The sequence below is a fragment of the Paecilomyces variotii genome (genome assembly GCF_004022145.1).
Source record: "Paecilomyces variotii strain CBS 101075 chromosome Unknown C8Q69scaffold_22, whole genome shotgun sequence".
In the NCBI taxonomy this organism is placed as follows: domain Eukaryota; kingdom Fungi; phylum Ascomycota; class Eurotiomycetes; order Eurotiales; family Thermoascaceae; genus Paecilomyces; species Paecilomyces variotii.
In genome coordinates this window covers 63,049-78,290 of record NW_021167161.1, presented here as the reverse complement: position 1 = coordinate 78,290, position 15,242 = coordinate 63,049, and the positions used below count along the sequence as shown (strand labels likewise).

At 50.1% G+C, this 15,242-nt stretch overlaps 4 protein-coding genes and 1 non-coding gene across 5 annotated transcripts; 1 reads left to right on the top strand and 4 right to left on the bottom strand.

Moving 5' to 3' along the window:
• Positions 1 to 1,953: 1,953 nt before the first annotated feature.
• Positions 1,954 to 4,486, bottom strand: C8Q69DRAFT_483127 (WD40-repeat-containing domain protein). The gene is made up of 4 exons (XM_028631703.1): positions 4,001 to 4,486; positions 3,382 to 3,915; positions 2,453 to 3,317; positions 1,954 to 2,379 (listed from the first exon to the last, which is right to left on the bottom strand). The coding sequence occupies exons 1-4, from the start codon at positions 4,319 to 4,321 to the stop codon at positions 2,228 to 2,230; spliced, it is 1,872 nt and encodes a 623-aa protein (XP_028480966.1). The 5' UTR covers positions 4,322 to 4,486; the 3' UTR covers positions 1,954 to 2,227.
• Positions 4,487 to 4,680: 194 nt separating this feature from the next.
• C8Q69DRAFT_483125 (putative hexokinase Kxk) lies at positions 4,681 to 6,587 on the bottom strand. The gene is made up of 3 exons (XM_028631702.1): positions 6,356 to 6,587; positions 5,889 to 6,296; positions 4,681 to 5,835 (listed from the first exon to the last, which is right to left on the bottom strand). Exons 2-3 carry the CDS (start codon positions 6,291 to 6,293, stop codon positions 4,957 to 4,959), a joined length of 1,284 nt encoding a protein of 427 aa, XP_028480965.1. The 5' UTR covers positions 6,294 to 6,296; positions 6,356 to 6,587; the 3' UTR covers positions 4,681 to 4,956.
• Positions 6,588 to 7,546: 959 nt separating this feature from the next.
• C8Q69DRAFT_448619 (NAD-dependent deacetylase sirtuin-2) lies at positions 7,547 to 8,794 on the bottom strand (the record flags this gene model as incomplete). Its single annotated transcript, XM_028629298.1, has 2 exons — positions 7,547 to 8,608; positions 8,672 to 8,794. 2 exons carry the CDS (start codon positions 8,792 to 8,794, stop codon positions 7,547 to 7,549), a joined length of 1,185 nt encoding a protein of 394 aa, XP_028480964.1.
• Positions 8,795 to 9,602: 808 nt separating this feature from the next.
• Positions 9,603 to 12,130, top strand: C8Q69DRAFT_409922 (COG4 transport protein-domain-containing protein; the record flags this gene model as incomplete). The annotated part of the gene is made up of 2 exons (XM_028628269.1): positions 9,603 to 10,832; positions 10,883 to 12,130. The coding sequence occupies 2 exons, from the start codon at positions 9,603 to 9,605 to the stop codon at positions 12,128 to 12,130; spliced, it is 2,478 nt and encodes an 825-aa protein (XP_028480963.1).
• A 489-nt stretch (positions 12,131 to 12,619) lies between these two features.
• C8Q69DRAFT_t144 lies at positions 12,620 to 12,708 on the bottom strand. Its single transcript has one exon. It is a non-coding gene; the product is annotated as a tRNA-Pro (tRNA).
• Between the last annotated feature and the right edge of the window lie 2,534 nt (positions 12,709 to 15,242).

The following is a 15,242-nucleotide window of genomic DNA, read 5'->3' as shown; positions in this document are numbered from 1 at the left end:
GTGTGCCCTGGGTGCCAGCGCACTCACCGTGTGCTGCTTGACCGCATAGTAAAATTTCCGGTGCACCTCTTGAACATTATGATATATATACTTACTATAAATAAGTTATAAGGCACATTGTATCTACACGAAGAAAATGACAATTTCATTTCTTAACCTCCCCAACGAACTCCGCAACGAGGTATATAACTATCTCTTTATACTCAAGGAGCCCATTGACCTATGATTGAACCACCAAGAAGAACTCAATCTGAACCTCCTTTACACAAACAAACAAGATCATCCAGCACAAAGCCAGCTCTGTGCTCTATGCTGAAAACACATTCGATTTTACCAGTTCCAGCTCCGAGCACGTAGCCCGATTCCTCAACACGATTGGCGGCATCAATAGAAACAATATCCGATCTATATGGATCGACTTTCCGAAAATCCTCCATCTCTCTCCTGGAGATAGTGTCATGTGCTTGATGATGATGATGATGTTCACATACTAGCACTGATCCAGAGGGATTGTCCTAATCTGAATCGAAGACGCTGAAAATGTCCGCGCACAGTACGAATGTCGTGGAGAAAACGCTCGAGGCACTTGATGACCCAAAGCTTGTTGCCAGGGTGTTAGAGCTAGTTGATGCTCATTTTAGAGGAATTCCATCCCTACGAGAAATCAGCGTCGATGTTTACGAGGTTAGTGAGAGATCTGATGTAAGATTGAAAATGGAGAGTCACGGGTGGGTGATTAATGTGATTGAACTCACTGAGGGATTGTATAGTAAGAGATCTTTCGGCAGTTATGATGAAGAGGATTATAACTTCTATGATAATAATTATGATGATGATAATGATTATAAGAATGATAGTGACTACTGGAGACGGCAGTCGGACTGAAGATGGATGCAAAGGGGAATCGCCCTTTCTGACATAGTTTCTATTATGCTACCCAATTTTTAATCTGAAACAGAGAGCCCATTCGAGTTGCATTTATCTCTTGACGTAGTGTAACCATCTAGTAGTAGATAATGAGGAGTACCGACAGCCTTGGGTAGTTAGAGAAAAAAACTCCATCTATCGTGGTCCGCAGGGACGAGTTTGCAACCTGAGAGGAAGCATAGCAAGGTTCTGCTATCAAACATATTCGTATGTACATATACGAAGTAAGTGAGGTCACTACGTAGGGAGACAGACGATCTTATTGCAATTTAACATTGTCCGAGTCGTTTTCCAGGCATATTGTACTCGAACGTGGCTCCAGATTCGCAATTAGCCACTACCAGATCCTGCGCAGAATAGTCGTCCGCGATGTTCTTGAAGAGATCACGTTTTGGGTGGTCAAATTCAGAGCAATCGAGGACGTTATTGTTCAGTATGATCCTATTCATACCTCCTTGCCATGGGCAGGCCGTTCGATTTCTTCTCCTGCAAGTATCCATCAATGAACGCCGATTCTCGCTTTTGCTCCTTTCTAAAGAGAGGAATTTGTCTGTATCGGAGTTGGTAACTTCAGTTTCCTTGAATATAGAGAGAGAGAGAGAGAGAGAGCAATGGAGGAGCGTCGATCTCTGTTGTAGGTACAGTAACTTTGTCACCATACTTAGACGAAACCACAACCCGACATTCCTTTGTTCACACACTAGTTCCGAATGGCTTAAAGGAAGATATCGAAGAAAGGAAAGTTGGCTACGAGGCTTGGTTTACAGTAGCACTAGCATCATAAAGGAGAGGCTGCAAGTGATCGTACTGCTATATGCAAAAGGACACTCTGACTTCCATTACACATTGTCGGCGCAAACACGTTCGTCGAAATGATCCGTCACATAATCCGTTTCCAGCAGATTCCTTGATTATTACCTTGCTTACCTTGGCTACAGGGTATAAGCTACTAGATCACTAGGACCTTGATTATTTCTCTGCTTAGAAGATTACTATAATCCAAAGATAGAAATATGTGTTCAAACCCCCTAGAACTAGATTCAAGCAAGCAAGTCAAATTGTTCAGGTCTAAATATGCTTCTGTGCTAACTTACCATTTAATATTCGACATACAGTTAGTTACTCAGAAAGATTAGCTCATCTGGACAGAGATAGACCCATCATTATACATATAAACTTTATATCAAAGATTCAACATAAAACGATTATAATCTACACCGTGATAATCTATATCCTGACGATAATCCAAACGAATCTAATCTTTTTGAATTGAATTCAACCTTATTTGAAAAAGATATATCTATCCATGGATCTCCCACACTCGGATTTTACCCTGCTCGTTCGCAACAGCGAGCATGTCGGAGGCGGGAGAAATGGCCACAGAGGAGATACGGCCAAAGGGCGTGTTGGATGTAGGCCAGTTTCGGTAGACGGTGCAAGAGGGGAGGTGGACTGTTGTGATTGTTAGTGTTATTATTTGTCGTTGGTTCATTCCAGGAGAAAGGGGTCGGGAAATAATACATACCTAATCTCAGCGCATCACGCTTCCATCGACTGGCCATCACCATGAGCTGGCCATCAGAAGAAAAGACGAGATGGCTCGTCGGGGTAGTTAGATGGTCAAAGACACGGGTAGGTTTTGGGTTTCGAGGAATTTCAACCTGGATATCGTTCTTGTCTTTTGATGAGGATGAGGCTTGAGCAGAAGCAGCCGCCCAGGGTCGTCGGTCGTAAATGTTGACGATACCGCTAGAACTGCCTACTGCGACCCAGCGGTCTCCACCGAGTTCCTTACGGCCTGAACGGCCACCAAGAGAGATGACCGTAGTTCCAACAGCGCCCTCATCGACCCAGCGGGCGACGACGCGACGGAGTCGGCCGTCCCATTCGGAGATTTCACCATTCTTGCTGGCAACAGTCATGCCTTCGCCGTCACTCCACCATGCGAAGTCTGCAACGCCGCCGCGGCCGTCCACACGCACCTGTGCAATCCACTGGGCGGTGCCTGCGTCCAAGACGTTGATGAGACCGCCGCCCTTGCGGGCTGTTCCAACCAAGCCGATATACCGTCCGCAAGGGGACAACTTGAACCTCTCCATGGACTTTTGTTCGTTCTTGCGGTCGGCTGTGCCATTGACCTTTTCGATCTTGCCGGTGTTGAGATCCCAGATGTGGAAGTACCGGCGGCGACCGGAGGCGAAGATCTTGTTGCCAGTTGGCGGCGCGAATGCAGAGGTATGGAGTGGCGTGCGCCGGATATGGAGAGATGTGAGAAGTGGATTCGGGATAGGGGCATCAGGGGAGATATGGTGGAGGAAGAGAGTAGATGCCGGACCGGACGAGAGAAGAAGAGGATAATGAGGGTGGAAGGACAGAGAGTCGATAGAGGACTGTTGATAGACATTGTTAGCTCCTGAAGTAGCCAGAAACCACTCTGGTATTCCCCAAACTTACCGGTTGATTTGCACCGACGTCCTTCAATCTCTGAATATCAATGACCTCCTGGCGGAGTTTTCTCTTCCCGCCCGTCTTCGTATTATCCTCATTCATGACCAGATCACCCGCGTTCTGAAGTAGCTTAGCCAGCGGCTGCATCGTCAGTTCCGCCTCCTCATCGGACGTATCCATGTCATCGACACCGCTAGAAGCATCAGAGTCATCCTCATCGCCATTGATCGTCTTCCGTCGCTTCGTGCTCCGCTCCGGCACCGCCCATTCAGGAGTAGGATGTAGGCGCTCAAACTGTCTGCGCAGGCGACGAATATACTCCTTTCCGCTGACAAGGTCCTCCGCCTCCGTATTCCGCAGCTTTCGCAACCTCTGTTCACTCGCCAGGGAGATAGTAAGGCGCTCATCGTCGCTATCGTGCCATGCGGCCGGTGTAATCTCCTCCTCCTCTTCTTCTTTCTCCCCGTCCTCCGCGAGAGTCATGGCTACATCGCCATGAGATCCAGCAACATCAGCAGTTCCTGAATCCAAGAAGAAAAGCTACATAGTCGAAAAAGAAAAGGTATCAGCACATACATGCCCCCTCAAACACACATAAAAAAGATAGAAGAAAGAAACCACTCACATCCGCATCCGCAACATCATCCAACCCTCCCTCTTCTTCACCTTCTCCTTCCTCTTCATCCGAATCAGCCTGCAGCACCAAATCCATCGTTCCGGGAGTCCGATGGCTCTTCAACGCCTCATGAAAACCCGCATCGTCTCCGAAGAGCAATCTCTCCAATTTCTCCTCCGTCTCATCTTTCTTCGTCACGACCTTTGGCGCGTGACCACCATCTTCACTATCGTAGAATGGTTTCCCCATAGATGACTCGTCTTCGAATTCCGGTTCCGGCCTGGTTAAAGTCCTGGTTGATTTGGCCTTCTTGATGTGTGTTTCGGACATTTTTTCAAGTATGCTTCTTTCGCGCCGCAGCACGGGATTCCGCACACAAAAGACGCTTGGTAAAGTCCTGTATGTGATAGGAATCACTTATCCGGAAGCTAATTTCCCTTGGAGGCTCCAGCGCAGAGATGGTGTCTGTCTGGTGTTGAGCCTTGTAGCATAACTCGACCTATTCGGGAGTAATTTTTCTTTTCTGCTTTTTGCGCTACTGCGATCCCGCTATTGGCTGCGGGCGCAGCTGGCGGTGGAGCATCAACGGGCGGTGACGAAGGCGGTGAGCCCGTGTCGGGGTATTGATCACATGATCTGTCTGCCAGTATATTTAGTAGAGCATCATTCATTTACTAGAGCACGTAGATTGCATGTATCGCGACTGTTTGATATGGGAGATCGAGAATAAAATCAAGGCAATATGCTAACTATCTCATAATTCGTTTAAACAATATATTTGGTCCATCTACCTATGTATTTATCTAGCCATCCGGTTCAGTCTATCTGACAAGAAGGATGTTGTAAAGATCGGGTAGAAAGAGAGAGATTTAGTATATTTCATCGAGATCGCCTGCGAAAACTTCCGAAATGCAATTATTTTGTCGAGTGCAAAACTCTTGTAGAGTCCTCTCCCGTAGCGCAACTCATCCTAGCATAGCCTGGAACTCCTTCTCATCTCTGATACCAGCCAGGTTACCCTCCTTGACACGTTTCAGCGTCAGAGCAGCAATGAGGGCAGCACCCACACCGGAACCATCCTCGGCGGGCAGAATGACAACCTTGTCCTTCTCGTTGGGTGCCCAGTCAAGAATCTCGCGCAGAGCCTGGGCACCGCGGGCCTTGAAGTGAGGGTACTTGTTGAAGACGGAGCCGTCGGCACCGACGTGGCAGCTCTCGATGTTCTTCTTCTTGCAGATAGCAGCGACACCGCACGCAGACAGACGAGCGGCACGGGTGCCAATCAGTTCGGCTAGGCGACGGATCAGCTCCAGCTCGGGTTTGACAGCCTTAATGCCGAGTTGCTTCTCGAGGAGCTCCTGCGTCTCCTGGAGGTTCTCAAAGGGATCCTCCTCGATGGCAGAGAGGAGAGAGGTGTCGATAGAGTAGGCCTTGCGGAGCTTTGAAACGTCCTGACCCTCGAAGATAAGGCCGGGCTTCTTGTCGATGAGGTCGATAAGTGCCAGGCGGAAGATCTCACCAAGATACAGTCCCGCAGTCATCTTCTCAAAAGCCTGCTGGCCGGGACGGGGGGAGTCGCGGTCGATGATGATATCGTACGGCGTCAGAGGAAGGACTACGTGCTCATTGTCGAAAGCACCGTACTCGCAGTTAATGGCGATAGGCATGTCCGGCGGCAGGTTCATGTGCGCAATCTTGGGTATAGAGCCGACATTCTCCATGTAGGCAGCGTTGACACCGGTTCCGAAGATGCAGCCGATCTTCACCTCGGGATCAGTGTACGCAGAGGCGATCATGGTACCGGTCGTGTCATTGATCAAGGCGGCAATCTTGACGGGCAGATTCTGGACGACGTCAATAGAGGTTCACCAATCACTGTCTTCAAATGACCACGCACCCTCTTCTTCAGAACCGCTTCAAACTGTGGAACGACGTCCTGGCCCTCGACACCCTCGATGTCAAATCCCTTAGTCCACCGCTGGAGCACACCGTGGTCAACGTAATCTTGAGTGGCAGGATACGAAAAGGTGAAACCCAGAGGCAGCTGGTGCAGATTCTCTCCGGGGTGGTGGTATTCCAAGAACTGCTGCAGACAGTCGGCCGTGTACTCCCACAGTTCCTCAGCAGTACCCGTCTTGAGCTCCTCCGGCATACGGTACTTGGACTGGATGATATCGAACTCGCCCTTCTCCTTCGACAGGATGATTTCACAAACGCGCAGGTTGGTGCCGCCCATATCGAGGGCGAGGAAGGTTCCCTCTTCATGACCGGTGGGGAAGCCCATGACCCAGGTAACATTCATGGGCTGAAAAGAGGTCAGCGCATCGGGAACAACAGATAGTTTTAGATATTACCGCAACTCACAATGTTGCCGCCCTCAACGCTGAGACCTGAGAAACATCCGTCAGCATGATTCTTGATGTTTTATATCGTTATCAAGCAATTGAGACGCCTGGATCGGGACGGCCATACCCTTCTCCAGCTCCTTGACGAAATGGTTGACGATCTGCTTGAGCTTCGCAGCATCGACAGTGAAGATCTCCTCGAACTCCTTAATCTGCTCCAGGAGATCCTTGGGCACATCGGCCATGGAACCTGTGGGCGGACGGTCAGCTCGCTGGACCGCGGGGCTTCCCCAACGCGGGGGAGAGGTTATCGCGGAGGAACGTTACCCTTGCGGGAGGGTCGACGACGAGGTCCTAGGCCGACCATTGTGGACAATCACACGAGGCAAGACTGATGAATTACTTGGGGGTCCAGCGACTGTCGCAATGGGAGGTGCGAGGTGAAGAACAAAGAGGATTGGGAGAAGTGTGTAGTAGTAAAATACCGGAGAACCAAATCGGGACGGGAGCGGGATCGCTGACCAGAACGTGGGGCAGCAGCTTCACCACCAAAAGGACCGTCCAATACGAACCGTACAACAGCCAAAATACGGAGGATGCTATCTACAGGTTTTTCCAGAAGATGATGTCTGAAGGGATGCAGGACAGAAGGGGAGTGACAATATCACCGCCAGAGACTCGAGAACGTTCTGCGATAGCACCCGAACAGGATCGCAGCTCGTGACGTTATTTCCCCCACTTGAACGACCATACCGAGGAAAAAGAGACTAACGGGGTTTACACTTGGCCTGGACCGCATCGCCCGCAGCACTCGATAGTCTTGTCTGACTGCGATCCTTTGCGAGGCGTTGGTGGCGGCGCAATCATACGACGGTCAACAGCCATCCGCGACCGGACTGGACGTGCTGCTTTGGTATTCTGCTCTCTATTTGAACCAGCTGGCTAGTTACCATGGGGTGGTTAGTTAATCGCCTGGTAATTGCTTCATGCTACTTGTTACGAAAATCCGCTCCATGGTGAATCATGAATTACGAGATGAAACTAACTTGTTCCGTGTGGCTTGTCATTACTACTTAGTAACTCTCAATACTCTCAATACTGGGGGTAGAGAGTCTCCCTATCGTGAAACATTATATACACCCACACATGTGCTAGTGATAGCCTCGATCCGATTCCCCCTCTCTTACGCCTGTACGCCGGTCATGATCATCTACAAAGATGGCTTCTTACCCGCGAGATGCGGGAACACATGGCTGAGTCCGTCGCGGCCCTCCGACTCAGCACTAACTTGGCCCTTGCCTGCGTCTGAAGCAGAAGCTCCCTGCCCCAGTGCTGCAGGCTTAGTCGCGTCTTCTTTGGCCGCAGATTTCTCCTGGTCTTTGATCTGCTGCCGGACGCGATCTTCATAGGCCGTTGAGACGCTCAATGTCCGGTCAACTTCTTCCGTGAGCCGTTCAACCTCATCCTTCAGTCGCTCATCGCGATCCTTCAGAGGTGCAGATTCCTCATCTCGAGCCTTCTTGTCCGGGTTGGTCTCTTCCCACAGGGCCTCCAGTTCGTCCTGCCAGCCCAGAGCTTTGGCGAACTTCCGGACACCGGCATCACAGTCGCCCAGGAGCAACACATCATCGGGACGAGACCCCAGACCGCCAACACGCTCCATATTGATGAGCACGCGGGGTACTCCCTCCTTGCAGTATCCTGGCAAACTAGCAAACGGCTGAACCGTCAAGCTTGTTCCCATGACGATGCACAGGTCAGCCGCTGCCGGGAGGGTCCGGTTCAGGAAGAATTCCTCCGGCAGCGCCTCGCCGAAGAAGACGATATCCGGCTTGACAAGGCCATTGCACTTGGGGTTCAGGCAGCGTGGCACCTCCGCCTTGTCGATGGCCTGTTTCATCATGTCATCCGGGTATTCGCTCTTGCAGTCGATACAGTGCTGATTCGCGAAGCTGCCGTGAGCCTCGACGATCATCTCCCCGGGCACACCAGCCTCACGCTCGAGACAGTCGATGTTCTGCGTGAAGTGCTTCAGCAGGCGACCCTTGTTGTAGAGCAATTTGATGAACGAGTGTGCAACGGTTGGTCGATACCGTCCGGGATAGAGCTCGTGAGCTAGTGCGTAAAAGGGACGAGGATTCTGCCGGAAGAAAGAAATGTCGAACACAGCTTCCGGGTCGGGCAGGTCCAAATGCGCCAGATTGGAGTATATTCCAGTATCAGGTGAGCGGAAATCAGGGATTCCCGCAGAAGTACTAATACCAGCGCCGCACTGGAAATTTTCTATCAGCATTGTGCTACAATTCACTTGGTAGCTAACCATAGGCGATCATACCATCACCACAATGCGGCGGACATTGTTCTCCTCGATATACTTAGCGACGGACTCGATATTCCGCGCCTCGAGGACCTTGGGAGGGGTCTTCTCGTCCACTGGGGTTGAAGATTCGTTGCCCATTTTGGAGCGCGGCCGGCCAGGTTTTGGCCGCTGGTGTCTCTCTCGGCGACGGCGACCTATGGTGGTAGCGGAAGAAGTAGAAACGAGTCTAAGGTTGGTTAAGCTGCGTATATAAGTTATCTTTTGCAAACCCTAGCGTTCACTTGTTCGCAAGTTGCCTCGATAAGCGGGGGAAATACGCCAGCAACCAAGCTGCAGTGAAACCGTTTCTTTGTTCGCACTATCGATAAATAATACGTCAGTCGCACGAGAGCCAGTGGGGTTGCGGGTTTTTGTCGGCGGAGGCTTATATAATCCCCGCTGCGCTGCGGGGAGTTCAAGACAGCCTTCAAGAGGTGATCAGTGTGTATATGGCGTAGGGGAGAAGTGGAATGCTGTACCGAAGCTTTACTTGCACTGAATGAGTTCTCATGGAGTGTTATCCTTCTCAGTTCGTCTGAGAATGCATACTTGCATCGTCGTTGCTCGGCGTGTGACACAGACCTTATATTCCATTCCTGAAATGCCGTGCAGATAATGATGATGTTGGAAATGATATATGTCAGGGATTCATCCTGATGTAGACAGCCTCCATAACTAATAATGTTACACCTGAATAATCACCTAACTTAGTCCATCAGTGCTTCTTATATCTACAATAAGTCCGTAAGTAAATAAATACTCGAATCGTGTTGGCACGTCCCACCGCCTCACCGCCCGGCGTCACCACCAATGGCGCTCGCCGCTGCAATGGACACTTGGTGGATAGCTGCGGACGGTCAATCTCACCGCGACGCTGTCTCCTCAAGGGGACCTCACACTGAGAATAATGTCGAAGACGAGCGGGCACAGCGCCGTCAACGGACATATCGTGACTTCTTCGAAGATCGCCGTCGACAATGCCCGCGACACGAGTCCTCCTGTCGACATCTTCAACGCCGTATCAGTCGCACAGATCAAGGCGACGCTCTCACACCTTCATGATCAAGATGCCTCAGTGACCGCCCGGCTGGATGCGCTGGTTGCGTCCCAGAATGATTTCTCTAGAGAATTGGGCCGGCTGGATTTGTTACGAGCTCACTTGGGTACCCAGGCCAGCACGACCAGGTCCGTTAGCCACGGCATGCTCTCGGACGCTGCGGCCACCGCGGACCGGATCTCCAACGCTGTCAGGAAGCTGGATCTCGAACAGGCAAGAGTCAAGGCAACGCTGCAGGTGGTGGAGCAGGTGGCAGAGCTCAAGGCATGTGTCTTGGGTGTGGCTGGCTCCATGGAAGGTCCGCAGGACTGGGAGACAGCGGCCAGCTATCTGAGCCGAGCGTCCAAGATTCCGCCGGAGGTGGTCAATGGGGCCTTTGCGGAGGAGATTGTACCGACAGCGGAGGTGCCTGATCCTCCCAGCGTCACGTTGCACAATGCTGCTGAGTCTCTCTGCGGTCTGTTCCTGCGCGAGTTCGACAAGGCCGTCAAGGACAATAATGGTGCCAAGATCACTCGGTTCTTCAAGCTATTCCCGCTGATTGGCAGGTCGGAGGTTGGACTGGAGGTGTATGGACGATACGTATGTCAGGGCGTCGCATCACGGGCGCGGACAAACCTCAATGCTGGGGCGGCAAATTCTCAGGATGGCTTCTTCTACGCTGGTGCTCTGACGAAGCTTTTTGAGCACATCGCTCAGATCATTGAGGGGCATGGCCCGCTGGTGGAGCGTCATTACGGAGCTGGCAAGATGGCGCGGGTGATAGAGCGTTTGCAAGTAGAGGCGGATGTCCAGGGTGGAATCATACTGGACACCTGGAGAGACGAAAGGAATATCGACCGCAAGCTGACTGATGTAAAGTCCTATGCTTTTACCTTTCTAGTGCAGAGCTTTCTTCCTGCGCAGCGCGCGGCGGGGACGCCTCGAACGGGCTCTCCGGTCAGTAAGGATGGGAGTCAGGGAGACCAGACGGAGGAGGAAGGCGTTGACATGAAGGAGGTGGACGCGGTCTTGAATGAGATGGCGGTTATGCTTGAGCGATGGTCACTGTACTCCAGGTTCCTTGCGGATAAATGCAGGGTACGGTTTTCGAGATATTCTACTTACTCAGACGCGCTGACAACGTGCAGGATCCGGAAGACAACGAGGACGCTTTTACACTGCCTGAGTTTGTGGCAGAGTCGACTCTCGCCAGGAAGATTTCGGAGCGGGTCATCACCCCTTTCAATGCCATGACCACGTTCTTCTCTCGCCGCTCCGTCGAGAAGGCCTTCCAGCTGGATGAGCAGCCGTCCGGGCTGACGCTCAACCCGCACAAGCCACTACATGCAGACCCCCCGCACATCACTTCTGCAGTCGACGATATCATGTACATTGTAAACAAGGTCCTCCGGCAGTCTCTCGCTACCGCTCAGAGGAGCGTCGTGCTGAATACCGTGCCTACACTGTCTCGAGTGCTGGGTACTGACTTCATCGGTATGATACAGCGGAGGATGCGCGACGAATGCTACCCCAAAGCACCTGTTCACGGCGGGCAGCCGCCGGAGCAGATTGTCATTGCATTCTTGGTACTCATCAACAACTTGGACGTGGCTGTCGACTACATCCGTCGCATTGTCCAAGACCACGTGGAGCCGAAAGAGCCTGTCCAGCCACAGACTGCAGAGCGCTCGACGGGTGATGGTGAAAGCGGACTGCATGTGTTGTTTCCACTTGATGACGATGCATTGGCGGTCGCTCAGTCGCTGCGATCTCTCTCCAACTCGTTCGACTCGAAGGCCAGTGATCTGCTATCCGACGGTATCCAGGTTGTTTTCAACAATGTCGTCAAGCATCGTCTACGGCCCATCCTGGCTGACGCCTTTCGCGACATCGAGTATCAGCCGCGCGGAGACCGCGATCCGACCAGCACAGTGTACCACAGCTACGACGATGAGGACATGGATGAGGAGACTCTCCGTGCGGAGCTGGTCCGACCCCGTTTTGCGACAGGCTGGTCGGGGCTTATGCTGCCCATCGCGCGAATCTTAACGCCGTCTGCGTTTGACCGTCTCCTGGGCGTGACGGTGGCATACCTTGCGCGGCTGCTCGAGAAGCGATTATGGTCATACCACGGCCGGGTCAACGCCCTGGGCGCAACGAGACTCGAGCGCGATGTGTCCGGCATCGTCAACGCTGCGGTGGATGTGACCAGCGGCCACGGAGCGCCAGCACGCTACCGGCATCGGGAGGTCTTTGCACGGTGCTTGCAGATGGTGCTGATCATGGGCATGGACGACGACGAGTGGCAGGATGTTGTTCAAGGCGGCGAGACGGCAGAGATGGTAGACAAGCTCAGCGCGGAGGAGCGAAGCAGAGCGCGAGCAATAGTCAGGTAGAGCTACTAGCGGCGAAGTTGAAAAGAAGAAGAAGAAGAAGAAGAAGAAGAAGAAGAAGAAGAAGAAGAAGAAGAAGAAGAAGAAGAAGAAGAAGAAGAAGAAGAAGAAGAAGAAGAAGAAGAAGAAGAAGAAGAAGAAGAAACCTAATCCTAGAATTCGATGACGATACCCGATGTGATGTACGACAGGACTGCCATTGCATTTAGATACTGCCAAATAATAGAGTATATCTGAATCAGGAGTGGGAGTATGCGAGCGACACGGTGATTACAACCGTCGACTACTGTATTTCATAGGTCCCAATTTCAATCACCTCGCCAAACCACAGGTAGTTATATAAAAAATAAACTCAGGCCCTCAATATCAACAAAAAAAAATGCACGAAATATCTTTACCATTCATATTATAATATTATATTACAATTACACTGACAATAACCAAAAAAAGAAAGAAGAAAAAAAAAAAGAGGTGGTTAAATCTCTTTAACCGGGGCTCGACCGGGATTCGAACCCGGGACCTCGTCCATTCCCAGAATATCGCTGCCCGAAGGACGAATCATCCCCCTAGACCATCGAGCCGTTGTTCTAGGGGATTTGACCTATTAGAAGATTATGAGACTAGCTATTAGATAGACTACGTGCGTGATGATTTGTTCTTGGTCAACTAGTTCTTGGGAGTAATAATAATGACGTGGGTTATTCGGGGAGGTTTTTATTCGTTTTTTCTTGGGGAAAGCTATACTCTGTTTTCTAAGTAGTGCTCTTTTATAGTTAGGAGCCTAATATAGCTGTTTCTATAGGGTAAATATTTCTTACGTCCGGAGAAGCTAGAGCTACTCTATAACTAGTAGCTTAACAGAACGGATTAAGCGGGCAATAAAATAAGTATCTATACGCATTATTATGCACTGCTATATCCCGTAACTAAAATAAATGCGAGATATATCTGTTTAAGGTTCCCCTATACTTATAGCACACATACACTATGCGTATAGTTAACTACTTATTCTCTAGCGAGAAACAGCGAGATAGTTAACTTCTATGATTCAAACATGACGAAAAACAATCGAATAATCGAATCAGATAAAACCAAAACAAAAGATATACCATATAATTAGTAGTAGGACTACATAAAGCTTATCACGATTCACCCCTGAAGCTAGTTAATTAGTTGATAAACTACACAAGTAGCTAGCTAGTTAGTAGTGGCCAGCCATATACATAGTATAGGTAGTTATGACGAGGGCGATGACGATAACACGGACTATCTATCTACTCTGTAGATATAACTAGACTAGAGTGAATAACGCCGGATCCCGTGGTCACGGCGTCTGGGGCAGGTCTGTAAGGGAGTTATTTGTTCTTAATCTTAACGAGTGAAAATCAGGGCTTAGTATAGTTTTGGATTTTGGGTTAGCTAGGTATTTCCTTCTCGGTTATTTAGACTATATCGGGTAGGGAAAGGCACGAGCCCGTAAAGAAGGAAAAAAAAAACGTGGTAATTATTATTATCAACGAAGTACGGAGAAAGCTACACTCTAGAGTCTACTACGTACTACTGTACCATAGTTCAGACTCCAGAGATAAGAGCGCGTAACAGATTAAAGTACTATGTATAATTCACAGATTCTCCACTGTTCCGTTCCTGCATATCCGTTGAACGCGACTACCTACAGTGCTACTGCTACCTAACTAGTCTAGTCTAGTAACCTGTCGCGTGCGAGATTAAAAGAATAATTCCTAGCCAATAAAGTATAAAAGTAATCATGGGTGATCTGCCGTGTTCGGGAGAGGTTCGGTAGTTAACTACCTATAGTCCTACAGGAGCTAGTTACTCTAATCATACTAGAGTGGAATCCCCGCAGCGGATGCTGCGTTGGGCAGGGAGAAAATTAAGATGGCCGTTTGCGGCTGAGGCGTGCGTCGAGGCCACGCGGTTCCGCTCCGCTGGTGGTCGAGCGATCGACTAGTAGTCTAGAATACTGGTACATACTGCAGAGTGCTGTGCGTTGGAACTTGGTAGTTATTGTGATATTGTTAGTTACTCTGAGTGAATATGTAGAGTAAGTAGACTGCTAAGCAGTAACTAAACGGGTATAAGTAAATTAAGCTGCTATCTAAAGAAACAAATCCAACGGTGTAACTAGATGCTAAGTCAGGTCGTCATCCACTCACGACGCCCGGATTGGTATTGCGATGACTAGGAGATATTATGCGAGAGGAATCGGGGGCGATACGGTGTCCGATGTCGTTCCTGAAACGCCCGAGCAGTCGGGATGCCCGAGTGTCTCCCGGCCAATCAGACCGCCGGCTTCCGCCTTATCTTGTGCCAATCACAGGCCGGCTGCGACCGACGGTTGGCAATCGGCGCTAAGCCCGACGTGGTAAAAACAGGCAGCGCTAAGCCCTCTGAGGCCCCACTCGGCGTGATGGCGGCAGAGGCGTTATCTGCAGCCAATGGAAACGCATTCAGCCAGTTGTTCGACACTGCAGAGGCTGAGAGAGGCGAAAGAACCCTTAGAGATAGGAGATAAAGAAAGCAAGAAGATATGGATGGAGAGATAAAGAAAGGAAGAAAAAAATGTATATATATGTATATATATAGAGAGAGAGAAAAAAAGAGATTGAGACAGATAAAGAGATAGAGATCGATCGAGAGATCAAACTGCCACCCCCACCCTCGAAGAGAACAAGATGATATATCCTGCGCACGTCTCTCTCTGTGTCTCTCTCTCTCCGTGTCTCTCTAAGGGACGATCTCTTCTCCAGACTGCTTTCCTCTTGATACAGAGAGAACTGCCGGTGCCTGCGTGGATCCCGGATGGGGTGTTCGGCATGGCATGGCTGGCAGAATGGCGATGATGTACTGACATGCTGCTGCTGATGCTGATGCTGATGCTGATGATGATGAATTTTTATTATTTCTTGCTCTTTGTATAAACTCTGCAGATACTAATCAATTCATTTTATTTTATTTTATTTCGTTTCTTTTCATTCTATTCTATAATTCGATTCCCTTCCCTTTCCTTTTCTTTTCTTGTCCGTCGTGGTCTGCCCGTATGGTATTATTACCATACGATACTCCCGGCGGGTCTCGGAGCAGAGTGGATTAT